At 41.4% G+C, this 23,844-nt stretch overlaps 1 protein-coding gene across 2 annotated transcripts in view; it reads left to right on the top strand.

Moving 5' to 3' along the window:
* The window catches only part of LOC141109787 (hematopoietic prostaglandin D synthase-like), a 64,554-nt gene extending 42,136 nt beyond the window's left edge, over positions 1 to 22,418 (top strand). For both annotated transcript variants that reach the window (XM_073601069.1, XM_073601071.1), the window contains 5 exons: positions 14,297 to 14,438; positions 14,724 to 14,816; positions 15,222 to 15,322; positions 17,742 to 17,831; positions 22,115 to 22,418. In XM_073601069.1, coding sequence (XP_073457170.1) covers positions 14,306 to 14,438; positions 14,724 to 14,816; positions 15,222 to 15,322; positions 17,742 to 17,831; positions 22,115 to 22,267 — 570 coding nt within the window. In that variant the 5' untranslated portion in view covers positions 14,297 to 14,305 and the 3' untranslated portion in view covers positions 22,268 to 22,418. The remainder of the gene's footprint in view (positions 1 to 14,296; positions 14,439 to 14,723; positions 14,817 to 15,221; positions 15,323 to 17,741; positions 17,832 to 22,114) is intronic.
* The last annotated feature ends 1,426 nt before the right edge of the window (positions 22,419 to 23,844 follow it).

The raw sequence follows: 23,844 nt of genomic DNA, 5'->3' as shown, positions 1-23,844 counted from the left end.
CTCTGGGCTTCAATGCTACTGTACACTTCTCTTAGCATAGCCCATTCAAATCTATGTTTCCTTCTTGATTTTGCTGCCATCAACCGTTTCCTTATTGCTTCTCTGAGTCCCATCACAACAGCATCCTTACAACCTATGGCAGTAACGTTAGTGTGGTCAGCCAGATCCACTCCTACTGTCTCTGCCATGGACACGTTTAAAGTAATCAAAAACATCATCAGTCTTTTCTTGTCTCACATCCATCAAGCCACTTGATAATAATTCTACAACATTCTGTCCACTTTCTTCTGGTGCAATTCACTTTCATATTTCCTATCTACTTCTTTAAACCATCAATAACCTTCTGATTTCTCTCTTCTGTACTGTTCAATTTTCTCATTTACAATTTTCTATAGTACTTAGATTTTAAAAAATCTCTGGCTTTAGACGGGCACAATCTTATAAGAAAATATCTGCAAGGGGATACCTCACTCCTTTATTACACAGAAATACAAACGAGGAGAGGAGGGGAGGAAACTGCAAAGACGAACAGTCTTTAATCTCCCAAAATGATTTCTCGCACTTATTTATTTATTTATTTTTTCAACCCAGCCATACTTGGCTATCTTTCTGCTTCTCAAACACTTGTTAAACATTTAAATAACACTTGCATTGTCTGGTCTAATTCTCTTTTGCTAGACCCATCAGTGATATGCATTATAAAAACTTTGACAGGCTCATAACTAGTTAAAGTTTCATCATATTTCATACTTTCAAAAATCCAATATTGTACACATTTAATCACCTTGTCCAACTCTGTCAATCTGCCATAAAATTTAACATACACAGAAACCCAAATTGATCATAACTCCTTCTGGTATTAGATCAGCTCTGTTTTGTCATTTCTTAACCACTGTCCATATCTTTCTGTCTGTCATGTCAGTCATAGGACTTACTTGTGCCACATCTACCTTTCCCGGCTTGAAAGGTCAATGGGAGCGCCGTACTCCCAATCTAGAGTGCTCACTTTCAAGTCTCTAACAATTTGTGGATCATAAAAAATGTATATATATTTCTCACACAGTAGCCGTCAAATGGCACTTATTACACTTGGCTACACAGGCCTGTACACTTGCCACATAGGCATTACTCGCCACACAGGCTCACTACTACAGTCCTCTGGTCAGACTTTCTCACAAGTCTGTCTCATAAACCTATTGACACCCCAAGCATAGAAACAAAACATCAACATTGATAATTTATTATCAGCTCTATTATTTCTGCAACAGGTAAAGTAAAGGAGTTATTTGGGTCAAACTGTAACATCAACATTACTCTAATTTACACTTAATTTTTACCTTAATCTCACCATCTCAAAAGCATAAGACTCCTTCAGCCAATGGACCCCAGACACCAACTAATTACTCCCCATGGAGAGCAGAATAATTAAGAATAACTGTTTCTTACCGTGGCCACTTGTCTGCTTAGTGTGAGTTTCTTGTCTCTCTGGCCGGGAGCCCACTGGACTGTATCCAAGCTCAGGCACCAGCTGTTAAATCCGATTTAGGGGTCTCCAAACAAGCAGATGATGAGATAGTGAGTCCAGATCTTAAAGTGGAGTTCCACCCACTTTTACTACTCTTCAGCATCCCTCACTAAACTGTGCACTGTAATTGGATATTTTTTTATTTTTTTTCTCAGCACCTACTGTATATCTGCTGTATTCATTTTTCACTTCCTCCTCCCTGGCCGTGGCCCATCGCATCATTCCCTGTTTGCAATGCCTTCTGGGAAGGGGCAGTAACTTCCTCTGACACTGCCGTTGCTATGGAAAACTGACCTGAAACCAATTACACTGCTTGTGCTGCACTGAGCATGTGCAAGATCTGCAAGGATGAGATCCAGGAAGAAATACAGTCTGGCTTCAGATGCCCACACTTAAGATGGCCACGGCCTGCTGTAAGTTTATAAAATAACAAACTACTGCTATAAACTAACAAAACCGACCTTAGTTTACAGACTAACTTTACTAGAATACATTAAGCTTGTGTATTATAGGGGTATTTTTATTTAAAAAGTATAATTTCGGCCGGAACCCCACTTTAAGATAGGATAAATAGGTGCTTTATTATATACACTGCAGTGGAGTGTCTCTGCCTTAAAAACATCAAGTTTAATAATATATACTTTATGAATATGCATAAGCACTAGGCGTGTTATAGGTGTGATCGTATAGTTTAGTCCAATCAGCATTCATGTCTTTATAGTAGCAAGGGAACAGATAAATGGGTGGTTATATCACGTGACTGGCGAAAAAATAGAATTCAGCAGTATCTGATCAGTTCAGACTGGTTTTGGCACAAAAGCCTATTTTGAGCAGCTTTCTGGGTTCTTATCAGTAGTTGTGTCGTCACATATCCAACAGTTTTGTTGAAACAAATTAGGCATAATATAAATTCTTAAAGCGACAGTCTCTCTATCTATGTATAAACTCAACATTATCTAACCCCTATAATTCTTATCAGCTATGAGGAGGGAACTTCACCCTTACACGGTCATGGGTGAAGTCCTCATCATTACACGGTTATTATTAGCAGCAATTAGAGTCAGCATTAAAGACTATTCAGATTGGGATATTTTGCATATAGAAGAGGATGTGACAGGAAACGTAATGTGCTACAGGGAAAAGTTTGTGCAGGAGGGAAGGATTCCTGGAAGCAGGAGTTACGCAGAGGAGGAGCAATAATCTGCATGGAGATGCAGGGAAGAGACTGTAGATGTTATACTTGTGCATAATTTCTTCAAGGCTCAAACAAAGTTCTAAATTGATTAAATATGGCAAAGTAATTTGCTCTATTGGCATCCCATATACCCCTTTACCCCAACCAAGTTATATCCCCCAATAAACAAAAACAAAACAAAGCAAATGACTGTTCTTTGTCTCAGAGGTGATATATGGTGGTCTGGCATCAGGGTGATATGGTGGATGTTAGTAATTAGTGGCAACACACCGCTACATTAAACATTTTATTTTTCAAATACCATGCTTGCCACTTTCTGAGACGAGAAGGGATACCAAAGTGTGTTGGTATCCCTCTGTTACATTGACCATGAAGAATAACAATGCACAAAATAGTTTGTTTAAAGCAGAAAGCCTGCTAAAAATACCAAGATAAAAATGAATAGCCAATAATTCAGGGAAAACAGTTTTTCTGCAATATTTTTCTCCAGAGTTTTCCAATACATATATTCAGCGTTCTCAACTAAACGTCATCTAGTTGATGTCCAATGTCATTCAACTTACTTTTTCTGAGCCCAGGCCCTCCTGGACTCCCCCCAGAAAGGGACTGGACAGTGAAAGAAGAAGCAGCACAGTGATGAGTTCTAATTTTTTTCTTATCAGAATGCTTCTTACCAGCACAGGAACTATTGGCTGTTTTGTGCTCATTCCTCTCACACTCCAACTCTGCTGTATAGGGACTGCAAGAAGCTGATATTGGGTCAAATTAAGGGTTTTACACTTTTTTCTGTGTTTTTATATATAACTTTGTATTAATGGTTACCAGGGGACGGGAACGTGGGGGAACGCAGTACCAGTACCTCCAGCATTTAATGCATATAATGGCAAGGAGTGCTGGGGGGGGGGGTCTATTGTTGCTGTCTGCTAAGGGATATATTGTTGCAGGGAAGGATCTATTGTTTTTGGGGTGTCTCTGCTGCTAAAGCACAATCTATGCTTGATCAGCTTAGCTGGAGTTCATAAGAGACATCGGGGTCTAAGAGATCCTTGATAAGAGGGCCTGTCACCTGAAATATGCTATCATTTTGGTCTCCTATGTCAGGATCTGGATCTGAACCCAGGAACTCCTGTTTTTTTTAGGGTTTTTTTTGTTTATTGAGATAAGGAACAACATGTTAAAGGTGCATTTACATCCGGTGCAACAACATTTCACCAACAACATGCCCAGGACCTCTGTTGCATCTGGCTTTAGCTCTTGTTACTGTGCCACCTGAGATGCTGGATAGTGCCTTTCCTGATCCATTGGACAGCCTCACTTTCTATACTGTTTCCAGTGAACCTTGAACTCCTTGCTCCTCCTATTTAAGCCATGTCTTTGCACTTCCTGTTTGCCAGATCATTGTGCACATCTCCAGCCAATATCTTGCTCCTTTCACTCCTGCTACCACCCGTATATTCACTACCCCTCATTACCATTCATGAGTTGTTCCTCGACTACACTTCTACTTGATCCCAACCTGCAACCACTTGTTATAAACCTTCGGCTTGTTTGCAGACTGCTTCTGCATCTGTTACCAGAACCTTGCTTGCTCACCTCCTGATGGATTGATCCTGAGGACTGTGGCTTGGCATTAGTATGCAGTGAAACCCATCTCCACCATCAGGAGATCTGGTGAAAACCAGTTAGTGCTTAGACCCTGCACCTCAAATGAGCCAGTGTCATCCGCCAGGGTGACCTGCTTGTGTATTAATTCTGCTGGTTACTATGTGAACATTAACACTGCTATAGTTTCTATCCCCTGAGTCTAACCCCCTGATCGTGACACCCTATTTGATAGCAATAAAGTAAAAAAGACAAAAAGTTGAAAAAATGAAAGTATCAAATTAAACCAAAAACGTAAAACCCTCTGCCCCCTCGTACATAAGCATACAAACGTAAATGCGTGCATCAGGTATGGCTGCATACGAAATCGACAACTGCACAAGTTACATATATTGCTGCATTTGTTGGAGTGAGAAATAATTCTAAGGTCATTACCTACAGCCAGAGGCGTATCTAGGGTATGGCAGGCATGGCAAGTGCCATGGGTGCCATGGGGGGGGGCGGCAAAAAAGCCACCCCTGCACACAAAAAAAAGTCCCACCCGTCCTCTCGCGGCCACCTCCCGCACAATCTAGTCCCCAGCGCCACGGCCGGCCTGCAGGAGCGCGGCGCTGGTACAGCACTTCATTAGCTAGTGAGGAGGAAAGCGACAGGCGCCCCCATTGCGGCCGTTGAGTTGGCTCTGGTCAGAGTGAACGCCCGTAGCCATAGGGTAACTGGCGGAGGCGGAGCCTAAAGCTCCGCCTACCTTCCTCTGCGCAACTGCTGTCTGCTTCATCTTCTTATCTTGGGGGTCTCCCGGATCTGTGTGACGTGCCGTGACGTGGTCGGTGAAGCCGGAACCTGAACGGAGGCTGGAGACTAGGAGGAGAGAGACGTCACTAGAGAGAAGAAAAGTAATTGAAACCCCCCCCAGGCTGCAGCAGGTATTAGTACAGACAGTAATTGTCACCACGATCTTGATCATCATGTGCATGCAGCATTTGTACAGTGTACCAGTAACTTGTAACCAGTGCCAACTGCAAAGCAAGCAATCAAATCTAGTGCTCAAACTATTTGGATTAAATAAATATGCTTAGCCATAGATATCATAAATAAAGTGAAATAAAGTGATTTGTGTTAGTAGTACCTGCTGTTGCACAAATCACTTTATTACACTTTATTTATGATATCAATGGCTAAGCATATTTATTTAATCCATATTAAGCACTATATTTGATTGACTGCTTGCTTCTGCTTGGGCCTGGCACACAATCGCACATGATGATGACTTGGACCCCTTTCACACTGAGCCTGCCCCGGGCATCAGCGGTAAAGCGGCACTATTTTTAGCGCCGCTTTACCATCGTTTTAGCGGCACTATTCGGCCGCTAGCGGGGCGGTTTTAACCCCCGCTAGCGGTAGAAAAGCGGTTAAAACCGCCCGCAAAACACCGCTGCAGCAGTGCTTTTCCGGTGGTATGGCAGCGCTGCCCCATTGATTTCAATGGGCGGGAGCTGTGTAGGAGTGGTGTATTCACCGCTCCTACAGCGCTGCAAAGAAGCTGCTGGCAGGACTTTTTTGTGACGCCCTGCCAGCGCAGCGCCCCAGTGTGAAAGCACTCGAGCTTTCACGTTGGGTTTGCAGCTGAGGCTTTTTTTCAAGCGCTATGCAGGCGCTATTTTTAGCGCTGTAGCGCCTGAAAAACGCCCCCAGTGTGAAAGGGGTCTTAAAGTCATCATGTGTGATTCTGCGTGTGTGCCAAGCAGACGGGGCTGGCGCTACCACTAGGCAAACTAGGCAGCCTAGAGCACCCGGCCGCTGGTGATCCTACTCCCTCTCTACCTCTGTACAGTGTCAGAGGTGCTGGCGCAGCATTTTTGGGTGCTGGTGTTAGTGAATTTATGGGTGCTGGTGAGGCCGCATTTATGGGTGCTGATGTTACTGCATTTATGGGTGCTGGTGAGGCCTCGTTTTTAGGTGCTGATGTTACTGCACCTTTGGGTGCTGGTGAGGCCGCATTTATGGGTGCTGATGTTACTGCACCTTTGGGTGCTGGTGAGGCCGCATTTATGGGTGCTGATGTTACTGTATTTTTGGGTGCTGGTGAGGCCGCATTTATGGGTGCTGATGTTACTGTATTTTTGGGTGCTGGTGAGGCCTCATTTTTAGGTGCTGATGTTACTGCACTTTTGGGTGCTGGTGAGGCCGCATTTATGGGTGCTGATGATACTGCACTTTTGGGTGCTGGTGAGGCCCCATTTATGGGTGCTGATGTTACTGCATTTATGGATGCTGGTAATGCCGCATTTATGGGTGCTGATGTTACTGCATTTATGGGTGCTGGTGAGGCCACATTTTTAGGTGCTGATGTTACTGCATTTTTGGGTACTGGTAATGCCGCATTTATGGGTGGTGATGTTGTAGTTTTGTTAGCTGTTTTTTTTTTTTGTTAAGGTTATCTGAAAGCTGGGTTTCGAATGTTTTGACAGGGGCGCAGTTTTAGTGCTTGCCATAGGCGCCATTTTCACTAGATACGCCTCTGCCTACAGCTAACTCTAAACTGATGACTTGTAAAGGCCTTTAAAGTCTTGCTTTTGGACAATTTTGGGTACTAAAGTTTTTTTTTTTTTTTTTTTTTGTTTTTTTGTTTTTGCCATTTCACTGGCTTGTGCAGTTTTAAGACTTGATATGTTGGGTATCTATTTAATGCAACCTCATCAAAAAATTGGTAAGATATTGTGTTTGTGTGGCATAATATGAACTTTTTATTTTTACTAAAAATATGCATTTGATAAAAGATTAAAAAATACTGTAATATTTCCTGTAGCTTTCGGAAGACTGCATATCTTACATTCCTACTAGGACACATGAAATAGCAATGAAAAATATTTCTTGGAATTATTGTTGTGCTTGTATATCCTTGAAGTAGTGTTGACAGGAGTAGGAATCCATTATTCCCCCCTTGAACTGAAAGCTTGTTCTTCTTTGCCAGAAACAGATAATTCATGTGTCCTTGCTAACAGTCTATTGTTATGTTATCTACTTGGAAGTTGATATGCCTTCCTGCTCAGCTTGTGGATCATGACAAATCAGAAGTTAAGCCAGCCATGAATGGGCACCTTGACTTGTGTACAACCATTCTATCGACATACAGCTGTGGGGTGAACAAAAAAAAAAGAACCTAACAGATTCCTCTTTTTAATTTCGATCGATGCAGATCAAGAAATCTCTGCCAGAAAAAGAAAAAAAAAACGTATATGCTGAGCATAGGAGCTACCGCAAGTTGGCCACCCTACACGCCTCATGTTGGGCATACATGTGTGTTTTTTTTGTTTTTGTTTTTGTTTTTAACTGCAGATGGAGAGCAGCTCCCTGTTGCTTTCAGCATGCACAGATCAGTGCTGCAGCTGATTAGGGTCCTTGCAAAGCAAGCAGCAACAGTTAACAATAACACACAGTAATAATATTACATTAGCTCAAAGTTTTTTGTGTTTTTTGTTTTTTACTTTATTTGTAACTTAACTTTTCAGAACTATAACTATTGCAGCCTTTGATTTTATTTTCTCTCAAAATGTGATGGACAGTTTTCTGACTATCTAACCTCTTTAGAGACCCTTCTTGTATAGAGTTATGTGCTGGAAGCAGTCATTGAGGCAGAGGTCAGGTTGGCCAGGACAGGAGGGTCAAAAAAGAGTGTCACACCTTATTCTGCATTTACCACAGACACGACATCCTTTTTGGGATGCCTTGGAGGATATCTAGAAAATGGCTCTCATGCAGCCGACTAACTGCATCTGGATTTGGGCTTTGGACCACAACACCCTCTGAATACAAAAGGGCTGTGATGATTGCTTCCTAAAATATACCCAGTTCTTCCAGTAGCTTTGTAAATTACAATAGCGTTATATACAGCCAATTGAAATAGGTACTTTTTTGTACCAGCATCTAACTCTGAGGGAGTCTAAATATGACTTCATCATTTGATCGTTGAAGTTTACTCCTTCCATATGTAGATTATAGTCATAGGCACAGAGAGGCTTTTCAACGTCACCAGGCACTGTGGTAATTTGGACCTACATGCCTGCATGAATTGAAGAAAGGATGAATACATGACGTTTGGCTTTCCATTATATGGCTAGTAGTTCTTCAATGTGAAAGCAAGCTTTGTCCCCCCTTTCTAAGGAGGTGTTAACCAGCTGTTGGGAAAGCCCCTGGAATTAGGTTGCACCGTGCCACAGAAGCCATTTTCCTTAATGAACAAATGTGTAAAAAGTGGCATGTTTTTATAAAAGTTGTTCTCGTAAAAATGGTAGCCCTTACGGAACAAGATGACGACAACAAGTTCCACTTTATCCTGCCACTGCTCCCCATGTAGTATGGGCATCCAGGGGGCTCCACTTGACTGTCCTTTCCCTTAAAAATGCTAAAGCAATGTGTGCAGCCTGTGGCCCTCTCACAGAGCTTATACATTTTGCCCCCATTGGGGGCATATACAATGTGTAAATTTCTGGGACAGGTAATTTGAGGGGCCAAATTTTGTGAAGCCCTCCATAGTCAGGGTCACCCCGCGACGACAGTGGGTATTGTCACTGAAATGCATAAAACACATTATTTTCTCAGATTTTTTTCCTGCCCTTTGCAGCAGAGAACATGGGCATATGATGAATCAGGTCTGTGCACCAATACGACCACAATTCATTCTTTTTTTGTAATGCCCATGTTAGGGGTTAGGCCTAAAAATGTATTTTAAATGCGGAAACCGTGATAGCTTTCCACTCAAATGGTCTGGCAAGGTTTGAATTTTGGTTGGCGATTATGTACTGTTGGGTATAAAGGTTATTTCGGTCCACAATCAGATCATAGAAGTCTTCAATGAAAAACAGCTCAAAAAAGTCAACGGGTGTTTTTTAGTTCTCTGTTTCCACCTGAACCCTGGGCTAGTCTGTGAATGGGCGGATAATGTTGTTGAATCTAGGGGCAGTCAATTGGGCTTTGCAAGCACCTCTGGAAGGCTACTATGGGCTCTACGGGCCTGTGCTTGAAATTCTTGTTGGCTGCTTTGCATTACGCTATGAGTGCTAGCCACCTCATCAGCTTGTACTGCACTGCTGGTGCTCACCACTTCACCATGAAATACTGCAGTGCTGATGTCTAAAAGGCCAGGATGTACTAGGCTGCTGGTGCTTGCCAGATTACCAAAAATTAGTGCAGTGCTACTACTTGTGCCATGCTGCATATGAGCATTATTATAAATTTTTAGCACTTCAGAAACATGGGGTCAGATTTTAACAGGGACTTCTTCACCATCATTTGAGCTAGCTGTCAGGGTGCCGCTGTTTTCTACAGGTTCATACTTTTAGCCTGATTCTGACAGTGAGGCTTCCCCTTCGCTCTCATCTGTCATGCTCAGAATCCTGTAGGCCTCCTCACTAGTATACCTTTTTTGGGACATTTTGGGCAATAAATTTACAGGTACAGTACCTAGTGGCTACTATGGGGGAAAAGGGCTCCTGGATAGCAATTGGGGACTGCTTGCGAACTAGAAATGAACTGCTGGTGCTAGCAGAGCTAGGCCTGATCCTGCTAACACTGCTGTTATGTGGACAATGTATCAGAGGTGGGAGTGATCAGAAAAATTATACTGACACTGCACTTGTTGGGGGGCGGCTAAATGAAACTGCTGGCAGTGATCGGGACTGATTCTGCTAACTCTGCATATTTGGGGACACTTGTATAGTTCTGTTTGTGATCAAGATACTGATCTGTACAGGCTCTATACTAGCAACGGTGGTGATCAGCGACTTATAGTGTGACGGGAAATCCAGTGCTAACTGATATCAACAGTGACGCTAATACAGCGATCAGTGATAAATACTGTACCCTGAAACTGCACTAATGGCTTTGGCTGGGTGACAGGAGAATCAACAGGTTTACTGGAGGGCAATCAAAGGGTTATATGTGCCTAACAGGTGTATGCAATTGTAAATAAACTGGTTCTACTCACTCAGGTCTTGTCTTGTTTTTTTCTTTGCCTGAACCTAAAGGGGCTCATTTAGAGAAGAACTGCCCAGATTCTGTGTCTACAAGATCTTGTTTACAAACAGGACACAGGACCATGCTCTGATTGGCTACAGCCAACAGGTTCATGGCCAAAATCATTGGCTGAAACCTGCTGACAAACTCGTGCTGTAGCCAATCATGGCCCAGGTTAATAGAAGGCTTGTGAATGCGTGCTGCCGCACCAGGAAGTACACCACGATGTACGGGTATGTCGCAGTGCCTGGCTGTGCCGCCTGCTTGCAGTACATTTACTGTGAGCAGGTCAACAATAGGTTAAATGACAGCTGATCGCTGGCTAAAAGAAACAAAAGCTCATGACTTCTTCCATGACGTTTGTAAGGACATTTCTAAACGTACCTTGGTAGACAAGTGGTTAATCACCACAGTTGTTTCATATGACGAAATCCACAATCTTTTCAGAAATGTATTTGATATCTATATAGTGAGTATTATGTACTGTATTGAAATACAAAGAGTATTAAAAGGTAAATGCTTTCCACTTGTTTATAGTGCAGGGTTCCCTTATGATTTTAAATTTGTCATTAAGATTGTTCTAATTTTTACAAACATTTATAGATCACCAAAATGATTAAACTTTTATTCAATTCCCTAAGGAAGTGCATGTAGCACTTGATCCTGTTCAGATCTGTCCAGCTGTTGTTAAGCAGTGTTGGACATTTACCCGCCTGTTTTTGACCAAGCCGCTAGTAAGGAAACAGAATTGTGAGCGACCGCTTTGGTCTCAGGCAGCCAAGTCACTCTGGTCAGTGCTGCCTTTACAACAGATCATTCAATGCTGTCTTACTGTGGGGCTGTGTGATCTATCTGCCAGGGCTCTGTCTATAAGCAGCTGCTTGTAAACATACAAACAGCCTGCATGATCTTACATCATTATGAATGAGCAATCAGCACTGCCTGTTTATTCAGTCAGTGGTGAATTCATTGTATGTCATACAGCTTGATGGCAATCTGTCTCTTTGGTTACATGTTAAAGCTGCACTCCAGACATCATAAAACTTACCCATGGCTTTACAGCCTCACAAACCAAAGCTGGCCATACGTTTATTTTTTTTTCTTTCATCATATGAGCAGAACAAAAGAAATCTAATGTTCTCCTTGTGCCTGTGTACTTTCCTTTGGGTACTCCAGGTTCCTCCCACACTTCAAAGACATGCTAATAGGTTAATTGACTCCTGTCTAAATTGACCCTATGTGTGTTAGGGACTTTAGATTGTAGACTCCTTGAGGGCAAGGACTGATGTGAATGTTCAATATATACAGTATTTAAAGCACTGCGTAAATTGTCGACACTATACAGTGAGGGAATAATTCTTTGATCCCCTGTAGATGTTGTACATTTGCCCACTTACTAAGAAGGGTCTATAATTTTTACCATAGGTGTATTTTACATGATAGAGACAAAGCCAACCAAAAATCTAGAAAAACACATAAAACAAGTGCTATAAATTAAGTTGCCGTTCAATGAGTAAAATCAGTATTTGATTCCCAAGCAAAACATGACTTAGTACTTGGTGGAGAGCACAGAGGTGTGTTGGCAAGCACAGAGGCAAGACATTTCTTGTAGTTAGTGACCAGGTTTGCACACATTTCAGAAGGGATTTTGGTCCACTCTTTACAGATCTTCTCTAAATCCTTAAGATTTCTTAGCTGTCTCTTGGCAACTCAAAGTTTCAGCTCCCTCCATACATTTTCTATAGGATTAGGGTCTGGAGACAGACTAGGCCACTCCATGACCTTAACCACTTCAGCCCTGGAAGATTTGGCTGCTGAATGACCGGGTCATTTTTTGCGATTCGGCACTGCGTCGCTTTAACAATTGCGTGGGACTGCGACGGCTCCTGCAATCAAGGGGTTAACCGTGTTCCCTGTGTGTGTTTCTAACTATAGGGGGAGGGGACTGACCTAGAGGAAGTGATAGATCGTGGTTCCTAGCGAATAGGAACTCACGATCTGTCACACCTCATAGAACAGGGATTGGTGTGTTTACACACACACTGCTCTGTTCTGCCTCTCATGCCCGCGATTGCTCGTGGCCGGTGGTCATCGTGACCACTGGCCACGAGCATCGGCACCCCCGCTGTGCAGCGGGCGTCTGCTATCCCGATCCTGTGAGCCGACGTATAGCTACGTCGGCTCGTGGGATCGTGCCAACCTGCTGCAGTAAAATGATGGTGGCTGGTCGGCAAGGGGTTGATTTGCTTTTTGTTGAGCCACTCCTTTGTTGTCTTGGAGGTATGTTTTGGGTCATTGTCATGCTGGAAGACCCATCCACTACCCATCTCCAGTGTTCTGGCTGAGGGAAGGAGGTTCTTTTCTAACACTTTACAATACATGGCCCCGTCCATTAGCCCCTCAAAGCGGAAAAGTCGGCCTGTACCTTTTAGCAGAGAAACAGCTCCAAAGCATCATGTTTCCACCTCCATGCTTGATTGTAGGAATAGTGTTCTTGGGGTCCTAGTCAGCATATTTCTTCCTCCAAACACAGCGAGTCGAGTTATTGCCAAAAAAGATGAATTTTGGTCTCATCTGACCACAGCACTTTCTCCGAATCCTTCTCTGAATCATTTAGATGTTGATTGGCATGACTGTACATGTGCCTTCTTGAGGAGGGGGACTTGCTTTGTTTCGAGGAAGAAATATGCTGCTGGCAGAGGCTGTGCTGCACCAGCCTATAAAATGCCAGGAGCTGAGCAGGAGGAATGGAGGAGCCTCGTGGTGGAGAGTGGTCAGCTGTAGTGATAATTACGGGGGATAGAAAAGCTGTTTCACTCACTGTATAAAAAGACTGAGTGCCTTAATAAAATCAAAAGTTGCTTCAACAAAGTATTAGGTTAAGGGTGTGCACACTTTAGTTTTTTATTTTTACTTTCCTCTGCCTAAAAGATTTCAGTTTGTTTTTCAACTAGTTGTACAGTTTATAGGTCACAGTAAAGGTGGAAAAGGTTCTGAAATGATTTATCTTTGTCAATTTTTTTTACATCACAGAAACCTGACATTTTAGCAGGGGTGGGTAGACTTTTTATATCCACTGTATAAAGCCAATATAGCAATGAAAGGAGGTGCTAGCCCTTTAAGTGTTATTTGTTATTTATAACTGTCAGAAGTTTTTTCACCTTAATGCATAGGATGCATTAAGGTGAAAAAAACACAAGGGTTTATAACCGAAAAGTTTTGGTTTTATATAGACTTGGGGCATTAACATAAATAAATTACTTTTGGTGACAATTATGCTTTAATGATCATCACTTAAAGCAATTTTAGGGCCTCATACACACTGGATGTTTGGCTATCTCTCCTTGACACCTTTCCTCCTGGCAGTAGCATTTTGGCAGAAAAAAACGCTTGGTGCTTGTAATGCCTTTAGACTCGGCAAGTGCTTGGGTGTTTCATTGGCTAGAATAATCATTTATTCTGGCCACTGAAATACATTAACACTGAAGCGCCTAGCGTCAACGCATGTTCAGATGCATTTACATGCTTCAAGCATTATTTCTGCAAAAATGCCGCTGCTCCTTGACGCGCTGGCATCGGGATTTTCTTTCTGCCTTAAACCGCTTAAGGACCACCCGCCGCAGTTGTACTGCGGCAGGTTGGTTCCCCTGCGCGAATCACCGCCGTATGTCGGCTCACGCAAGCGACGCGCTCTCACGCACGCTGCGGGAGCGTGCCCATGGGTCGGGCAAGCTCAATCTCTGCCATTGTAGCAAAGTGTCATTTCTTCAGTGTTATCACATGAAAATATATAATAAAATATTTACAAAAATGTGAGGGGTGTACTCACATTTGTGTATATCATATCTATGCTGCCATGGAGTATGAGGAAAGGAAAATGACGGTAAGTATTTAATACAAATTTCCTTTTTCCAGCTAACCGCGGGGAGTGATTTATTTAATAAATACTTCTTTTTCAGGAATAAATCATGTCAACATACAAGCTCACCTATTTCACTTTCAGAGGAAAGGCAGAGCTCATTCGCTACCTGTTTGCCTATATGAATACAGAGTATGAAGACTGCAAAATTGATATGAAAGACTGGCCTGAACACAAGTCTTGTAAGTGGCAAGATATTCTATTGGTTTTTCAACAGATTATTGTGCTGAGCTAAACCTCATCCTTCATCCTTTTCACATAGTGTGCATTTTAATTTGAGCAGTGTCACAATAGTTTAAATAGCTAGTGCCACTTTAGAAAAAAAAATGACAAAGTAGTGCCCATAGGCACAAGCCTACTATGCCTACTGTAAAATGTGATCCTGTTTGAATCCAACCAATGGTATAGAAAAAGTAGAGAAGTGTTATATTTTATTGCTTAACTGTGCTTTTTTTCTTCTCCAACAGCTTATCCATTTGGAAAACTCCCGGTTTTAGAAATTGATGGGATTGTTTATTATCAGAGCCTTGCTATAGGCAGATACTTGGCCAGAAAAGCAGGTAAAACGGTTGTCATATGATAAATAATTTAATGGGGCATATCGGTTAACATAAATATATAAAAATATATTTATATATTCTATACCCCATTAAAAATGTATATAGTGGGTGTCTTTTATATTGTGTGTGACTACCTGTATAAAAAAGTATAGAGGCCACCATTGTTGACCCATCATTCTAAAAGTACTAGTTCCACTTCCCGGGCTGTCATTCTGGCCCAAAGGCTTCAATACTTTCGGAGCTCAAGAAATGTATTTGGGTTAAAGCCTTTGACTTTAGTCTAACTGTTTAGATACAAATTCTTGATTAGTTTCAGAGAAAACGGACTCTTTCAAATATATCAAAAAGCATAGACTGGCTTCTGGTTTATGCAGATCTTTTTTTTTCCTTCCTGTTTATCGTCAGGTCTGACAGGGAAGACGGAGCTGGATGACCTTCATCTTGATGCCATATTAGACACCATTGATGATTTTGTGTCACAATTGCCCTGGTACACGGAAGACAAAGTAGGGTACTTTTATTGTACTATAATATGTTTTATATGCAATATATTCCTTCAATGCTTTCAGACCCAACTGTTTATGTGATTTTCCTGCAAAATAAATATGCAATGTCCCCCATATCAAATATTACTTTTGTTTCCCTACATATGCATTTTATATTATTAATTCAGGGAAATATAATCTGTGATTGGTAGGTACTAAACAGAGTTGCATACATGCTGGTGTAGCGCACCCCACATAGGAGCCGCTGGTGAATAGGAGTCCCCCACCCTGCACAGCCAGGCACACTGAATCTTCACAGGCTCCCAGAGTCAAGAAACAGTCCAGTGCTTGTTTTTGTATGTTATTGAGGGAATAAAACTTAAATAGGCATATTATGGGATGCCCACTTGACTTTAAAGAACTCTTCAAGGACAACTCTTCTATATACAGTCTATATACACACTCCTCAGCTTCCGTCAGCACACTTGCTTGCAGAATCCTAGCCTGCACACTGATAGTTTATCTGGCAAAAAGGCACCAGTGAGATCTTGTAGCAAAAGCCCTTTTACATATAGGGACCTTGGGACCCTTTGGTTGTGTAGCAAAAATACAGTGTCCAGTTTACATCCCTGTGGCTACTGATCCCAGCACCACCTCTTCAGGCACTGCCTGCCGACCCTTTCACTAACCCACCTGGCTACTTCTCCACAGTCCTCCCCGACTGCACACTCACCAACCACTCGGCTGACTTCTCCCTGGAGATCTCCAGGATGTGCTGACTCTCTCCCACTGTCTTCACACCATCTCCCATGCATCCAGGACAGGACTCCTGGACCCCTCCTGGAGTCACTCACCCTGACCCTGATTCAACCCAGCCTGACTCTCAGCCAGGCTAAATTTTCCTACACTACAAAACTAACTATGTACAGCTAGCACTCCACCTAGAGGGTGCTACACTAGTAATACCCATACATTATATATAAAAAAAAATTATACTGAAAATGTCTTGGTGCAGGGTGTTTATCTATTAGACAGCTATTGTATTCCTTTTTGTTCAAAATAAACATGTGCTTTGCCTATACAGTGCAACAGACTTATTTTAATCCCCTCTTCCCAACAGTACATGCTCATCTTTCCTTTACCTCTCCACTTCACTGTTCATCTAGCAGGAGCAGAAAAAGCTGGCATGTGTAAGCTTTGAGAAGCTCAAGGTATAGCGAACAGAGGGTTATGGAATCCTCCCATGTGGCAGCGCTGGTTCCCATGCTTTGCTATATCCAAAACTACCTGGTATTTTCTTTGCTTCCTGCCCTTGAACAGACCAACATGGGAGGAAAGCAAAGGTAGGCCTTAACAGGGAGTGTGGATAAAAGAAAACGTGTTGCTTTCCCTTGCATAGGCAAAGCATGAGTTTGCTTTAAATTGTATCTGCTATTCTGCTTTGTAATTTGGTAATCTGTTCATCACATAAAAGCAGACACCTCCCAGTTCCATCTTCCTGAACTTCTAGCTCTTACTGAAGTGGAATTTGCCAGTTTCATTTGAAAGCCTGATTCCTACCATCTCCTACAGCAGTGGTCTCCAAACTGTGGCCCTCTGACCGGATGTGGCCCTTTACTTGCCCCTGTCCAGCTCTTGGGAGACTATTCCATCCATGACTGACACTAATGATGAGGCACCATTCCTCCCACTGACACCAGTGGTGGGGCCAGGGTTAGGACAAGGGGTAGGCAGAAGGGGAGACTGCCCTGGGCGTAGCGTGTATTGTAGGGATGGGGGCGCCCTAAGTTCCTTCTACTATAAGGCCGATAGTGGTAGTGACAGCAGCATCACTACTTCTGTCAGCCCAGCACTGGAAGTGTCAGAGAAAGGAGGAGAGAGCCGGGAGGAGGTGCGGGCTGTGCTCTCTCTCCTCCTCAGAAGCTCACACGTAATGAAGGGGGGGTGTGCAAATTTGGCGTCTTTGCCCTGAGCACTGAATGTTCTTGTCCCAGCACTGGGTGGGGCAGTATTCCTCCCACAGACATCAATGATGGAGTGCTATTTATCCCAATGATATCAACAATGGGGCATCATTCCTTCCACTGATGCCAACAACGGGGCACTATTACTCCCACTAAAACCAATGATGGGGCATTGTTTACTTTCACTGATGCTGGGGCATTTTCTATTCCCACTGGCCATAGTCCAGCCGACCTAAAGTCTGAAGGATAGTAAACTGGCCTTTTGTTTAGAAAGATTGGAGACCCCTGTCCTACAGCTACTCATAGCCACCCATCACTTGACCAATAAGGTGGACGGGGGGCAGTTGGCAACTTCCTTGGCTAAAGCAAGATATACATACTTTTAGAACTGGCATATTTTGAAATTAGTATATGATTCATTGTACATATTTGTGACATAAATGTCTAAATGTAATCAGTCTGATTTGTTTATTTAGATGAAGGACTATGTGGATAAAAATAGTCCTGCAATCCTGTCTGGTTTAGAGAAGGAATTGGGGGAAAAGAATTGGTTTGCGGGTGATTATGTAAGTATACTGTACTATGGTCTCACAGGCCTCAGGCATGGGTATATAAATCCTCAGTACACATCCATGCACCAAAAGAAAAATACCTGACCCATTTTTTCCCCAACTTGATGCTATACATATTTTTTCCATTAAAAATTAATGGGAGTATCCCCAAAATATACACAACATATGTATGGGTCCAAGATTGACATGCATTACAACATGTACACATAGGCATGTTCGACATTTACATAATTGCCACTGTTTTCACCCCAAAATTGCATTGGTTGAGAAAGTGGCTCTACATTTCAGGGGAAGAATACTCAACATCTTTGATATTTTTATTGATTTGTTACAACAATGTTGGTTGTTTTTTTTTTGTTTTTTTGTTTTTTTCTAAAAACACAAATTTATATTACAATTTAAAATGTTATTTTGCTTCAAAAACCATCATGAGAAAATGTGTTTTAAGAATTGCTACTAAAAGCACAAACAAGCCCATAATTTTACATTTCATTTCCGTGACAGCGTGGCGATTGCTGTGTTGTTGAGCCTTGACTTATCAGGACAAATAACTAAATTGTATCAACATAATTCTGCCGAGGTCTCCAAAGCAAAGAATTATCAGGGGGTTCATTCCTTCAGAACTAACATAACTTCCCAATTCCTGAATAAAATCTCCCATGTATTACGCCTAGGAAAAATTATACTTTTTTCTTTAGTGCGATAACAAGTTATATCCTTGAAACAGAAAGAAAAAGATATAATTATGTGCAGGCCTCGGGCCAAAGATATCATCTGTACAAAGAATGGTTTGTTTGAACCCATGACACCAAAGGAACAATAAGTAACAAATCTTTTAAATCTGTGTAGGCTGCATTTACTGAAATGCCAGCAATACAGTAGAAGATAATGCTTATTAATAATGTTCTTCCTTTTTTTTTTTTTTCTTTTTTTTTTTTTTTTGGTCAGGACCAAAAAAAGATACATAAAAAAGCGGTTTTAATTTTTTTAGTAAGATCACTTGCCCTCCAGAAGGTTTACCCCCCTTCATGACCAGACCATTTATTGCGATACGACACTGCGTTACTTTAACTGACAATTGTGCGGCCGTGCAACGCTGTACCCAAATAAAATGTATATCCTTTTTTTTCCCACAAATAGAGCTTTCTTTTGGTTGTATTTGATCACCTCTGCGGTTTTAATTTTTTTGCGCTATAAACAAAAAACAATATTTCTTACTTTCTGCTAATAAAACGTATCCAATAAAAAAAAAAAAATGGAAAAAAAATCGAATCAGTTTAGGCCAATATGTATTCTGCTACAGGTTTTTGGTAGAAAAAATCCCAATGAGGGTATGTGGCCTGGTATAGTTCAGGAGGCAGGGGAGCGTTCACCTTCTCCCCCTCCCCCCCCTTCATCCTGGCCTGTATGCTCGGATAAGGGTTTCATATGGATTTTGGGGGGTTCCCCTTAAAATCCATACCAAACTAAAGGGCATGGTATGAATTAATTTTGGAGGGGACCCCACACTTTTTTTTTTTTTTAACTCCTCATTGTTAGGATGCCAGTGGGTGCAGGCTCCTTAACAACTGATGACTCATACCTGCTGCTGACAACAGAAATAAATTACTGGTTGTTAGGACGCTGGTGGGTGCCAGTACCTTAGCAACCAATGACTCATCCCTGCTGGCTGACAGCAAGGATGAGTCCCAGTGGTAAACGGTATTAAAAAAATTAAAGATACATTAAATTAGTCAGGTGTCTTAAAGGAAACACTTATAAGAAAAGGAAGCATGGTGCTGCATAGCACCTTAAGATGGTTGCTCTTACCTTTTACCTTTCTTTAATCTGATGTCATGGCTTACTGTGCACACCAAGTACATTATTTTGGGTATGGAGCAAACATCTGTAGCCTCCCTGCTTCCCACAATGCAGTGCTCCATGTCAGAGCAGCCAATTGCTAGACTTGAATACTGTTATGTGGGTGGGGATGGTGGGAGGAGGAGCTGGCTTAACTGGTTACAAGTTTTACAAGAAAGTTGAAATTTGTATTAAAATTTTGCCAGCTTCACCCGTGGTAAGGGAGTTAAAAATAAGAGCAGGAATTTTACGAAGCCTGCTTTGCAATGCCATGCTTAGTTTGATTTTTCCCTATAGGATCACTTTAACTAAAAGAATATTCAGATATATGTGGCATAGGGTGCTTACTCAGCTGAAACTGGTCTGCTAACATAAAAGGTTTTAATCTTCCATAGTCTTTGAGACTGTAAATATTGTACAGAAAATTCCCAAAGCAGGTTGGCCAGTACTGTTTACTGCTAAATTCCCTGTGAGTGGATCCTAAAACCTTACTTGTTGGAGCAATATCCCTGCTTTTATGTTATTTGAATCTGGTACGGGTTTTAAAAGTCAGAAACTGGACTCGCAGCTATCATTTTTTTTTGTGACATTCTGGTTGACACTGCAGTTGTTTCATTCTCAACATATTCAGTGACGTGTGTGTGGGTTTAGGTCAGGGCATTCCTTGCAACTATTATTCTAAATTCTAGGTTCAGTAAGCATATCTGTTTTACACCAGTATTTTCCAGGTTCTGATTATTTGTGTATCACCTTTATGACAACTAAGCTAATAAAGGGTCTGGAGGATATTAGTTATGAAGAAAGGTTGCGAGCACTGAACTTATTCTCTCTGGAGAAGAGACGCTTGAGAGGGGATATGATTTCAATATGCAAATACTGTACTGGTGACTCCACAATAGGGATAAACCTTTTTCATGAAAGAGAGTTAAAAAAGACACATGGCCACTCATTAAAATTAGAAGCAAAGAGGTTTAACCATAAACTACGTAGAGGGTTCTTTACTGTAAGAGCAGCAAGGATGGGGAATTCCCTTCCACAGGCGGTGGTCTAAGCAGGGGGCATCGATAGTTTCAAAAAACTATTAGATAATCACCTGAACTACCACAACATACAGGTATATACAATGTAATACTGACATCTAATCATTTGCCTTCTAACATCTGCTTATTCATTATCCATGTAAAATTTTCATGGACAAATGAAAGCATTCTATAGTTATAGGTTGAGGTCCATGCTTGCAGAACCATTTTCTCTCTAGGAATCCATGACAAACTATTCTCAATGTAATGAGTATTACCTCAGTACCAATACTGCTCGGGCAATTGTGTGGGAGTGCAATGCTGTACACAAATAAAATGGATGTCCCTTTTTCCCACAAATAAAGCTTTCTTTTGGTGGTATTTGATCACCTCTGCAGTTTTTATTTTTTTGCCCTGTAAACAAAAAAAGAGCGACAATTATGAAGAAAAAACTATATTTTTTACTTTCTGCTATAAAATGCATACAATAAAAAAATGTAAAAAATTAAATTTCTGCATCAGTTTAGGCCAATGTGTATTCTGCTACATATTTTTTGTAAAAAAACCCAAAAAACTCCCAATAAGCTTATAATGATTGGTTTGCGCAAAAGTTATATCGTCTACATACTTTGAGATATTTTTATGGAATTTTTAAATTTTTTTACTAGTAATTACAGTGATCAGCGTCTTATAGAGGGACTGCAATACTGTGGTGGACAAATTGAACACTAAGTGACACTTCTGGGGACCAGTGACACTAATACAGTGATCAGTGCTAAAAAATATGCACTGTCTCTGTACTAATGACACTGGCTGGGAAGGGGGCTAACAGGGGCGATCAACAGTGTTAAATGTGTCTCTAGGGAGTGCTTTCTAACTGTGTGGGAGGTGCTTTAACTGTGGAAAGATAGAGATCTGTGTTCCTGCTTAGCAGAAACACAAGATCTCTATCTTCCCCTGTCACAGAATGGTGCCTTGTTTACATAGGCAGACCGCTGTTCTGCCTCTCTCGGGAATGATTGGCGGGTCCCAGCGGACTTCGGGTCCATTGGACCTGCTGATTGGCTCAAGCTGTGTCCAATAACAGCGGAAGCTGGTCACCGGCAGCGCGCATGTGCACCACAGATTCGAAGAGTTAATTCACGTACAGGTACGTGATTTCGTACAGGAAAGCCGCCGCACACAGTACATATACATGGGGTGGTCGGCAAGTGTTTATGCTTGCCTAAAAAAAATGTTAAAAATATCCCTATGATTAAGGCCCGGTATGGGGGTAAAACATGTCAGGGGGCATGGCCCAAGGAGCATCCATACTAGGATCAGCTAAGGCGAGTGGTGGTTTCAAGCTAAAATGTTTAAAATAGTATTTTATATTCCTCGTAAATAATTAAAAATAATATAGATCTGTTTTCTCGACAGGTAACATGGGCTGACTTTTTCTGGGATATCTGCAGTGATAGTGTTGACTTTTATGTACCTGGCTTTGCAAAAGATTACCCAAAGCTGATGGCTCTTAAAGGAAAAGTAAAAGAAATCCCAGCAATTGCAGAATGGATAAAGAGACGCCTGTAGACACCCACAAAAATATGCTTGTTACAAAATAACATAAAATCCACAGAAATTGTATATTTAAAAGCTGAAAGTGTTTGATCAAGCTTTTTATTTTCATGTAGATCAACATCCAACAAATGATTAAAAATACATTCCACATTCTTAAAGGAAATACATAGTGGTACTGTACATTATTTTATTATGGATTAAAAATAAAGCAGTAAAGTGTGTTGTATAAACGGACAGCGTTAAAGTGGTTGTAACCCTCTGACCCAATAAAAAATTACCAAAGCATATTCCTCAATAGTATGTGCTAGCCTCTATCCAAAGCACATAGTGCCCCCCCTTCAGCACACAGCAGGTGATTGACAACATCAGCTGTGCATGGTTTTCCCATTGAGACTGTGTAGAGGAAGTCCTTTCCCTCCACTTACACTCAGCTCTGTGCTCTTTGCTGTGCATTGTTTTATATCAGATCCCTGCCCCCCTATCTTCTGTAGAAGAGAAATCCTGTGTGCTTTAGGAGGCTGCATATAAACAGGTACAACCTATGTAAGAGGACTTGATTACTCTTTGTGTATCACCTGAGGCTATGAAAGCACACATCTATGAATGCACACAACTCAGCTCGGATACTGGCTGGGCCATTTGGCCAGCTACAACGCCAATTCCAATTAAGTTGGGACGCTGTGTAAAATATACATAAAAACAGAAAGCAATGATTTGCAAATCTCATAAACCCATATTTTATTCACAATAGAAAATAGAAAACATATCAAATGTTTAAACTGAGAAAATATACCATTTTAGGGGAAAAGAAAAAAAAGATTTAAAATTGATGTTAGCAAAGTTGGGACAGGGCAACAAAAAGCTGTCGCAAAAATGGTCAAAATCAGAATAATGTTACTTAATGTCAAATTGCAAAGACTTTAATTATATCATCATCTACCATACATAATATCATCAAAAGATTCTGAGAATCTGGAGAAACCTCTAGGGACAAGGAAGAAACGCAATATTGGATGCCCGTGATCTTTGGGCCTTCAGAAGGCACTGCATTAAAACAGGCAAGATTCTGTGATGGACAATAGTGCATGGGCTCAGGAATACTTCCAAACACAGTTTGTGAACACAGTTCACTGTGCTATTGAAAAATGCAAGGTAAAGCTCTATCATGCAAAGAGCAAGTCATATCTGAACATGATCCAGAAATGCTGCCATCTTCACGGCCAAAGCTCATTTATGTGATGTGTTCCTGCCATCAAATTCAAAATTACCTTATTTTCTCAGATTAAACATTTACTATGTTTTCTATTGTAAATAAAATATGGGTTTATGAGATTTGCAAATTATCCACTTCCAAGTGGAATCTAAGCCATTTAAACTAAGAAGGATTGAAGCCAAACTGGCTATTTACAGTTTGATGTAACTAGTTTTTTTTACCAAAACATACCATTGTCCTGTATTTTATCACTCTGCCACAAGATGGTGATATCAAGAATGTATTTCTCTTTGTGAATGCCCTCTAACTTATAGGCATATGTTGGGTCTATTGAGCACACTCTTGAGTGAGGGGTATGCCTCACCGTTTTTTTACC

This window comes from Aquarana catesbeiana, linkage group LG01 (assembly GCF_042186555.1).
Source record: "Aquarana catesbeiana isolate 2022-GZ linkage group LG01, ASM4218655v1, whole genome shotgun sequence".
NCBI lineage: Eukaryota > Metazoa > Chordata > Amphibia > Anura > Ranidae > Aquarana > Aquarana catesbeiana.
The sequence above is the reverse complement of the archived record's forward strand: the minus strand, read 5'-3'. Positions and strand labels throughout refer to the sequence as shown.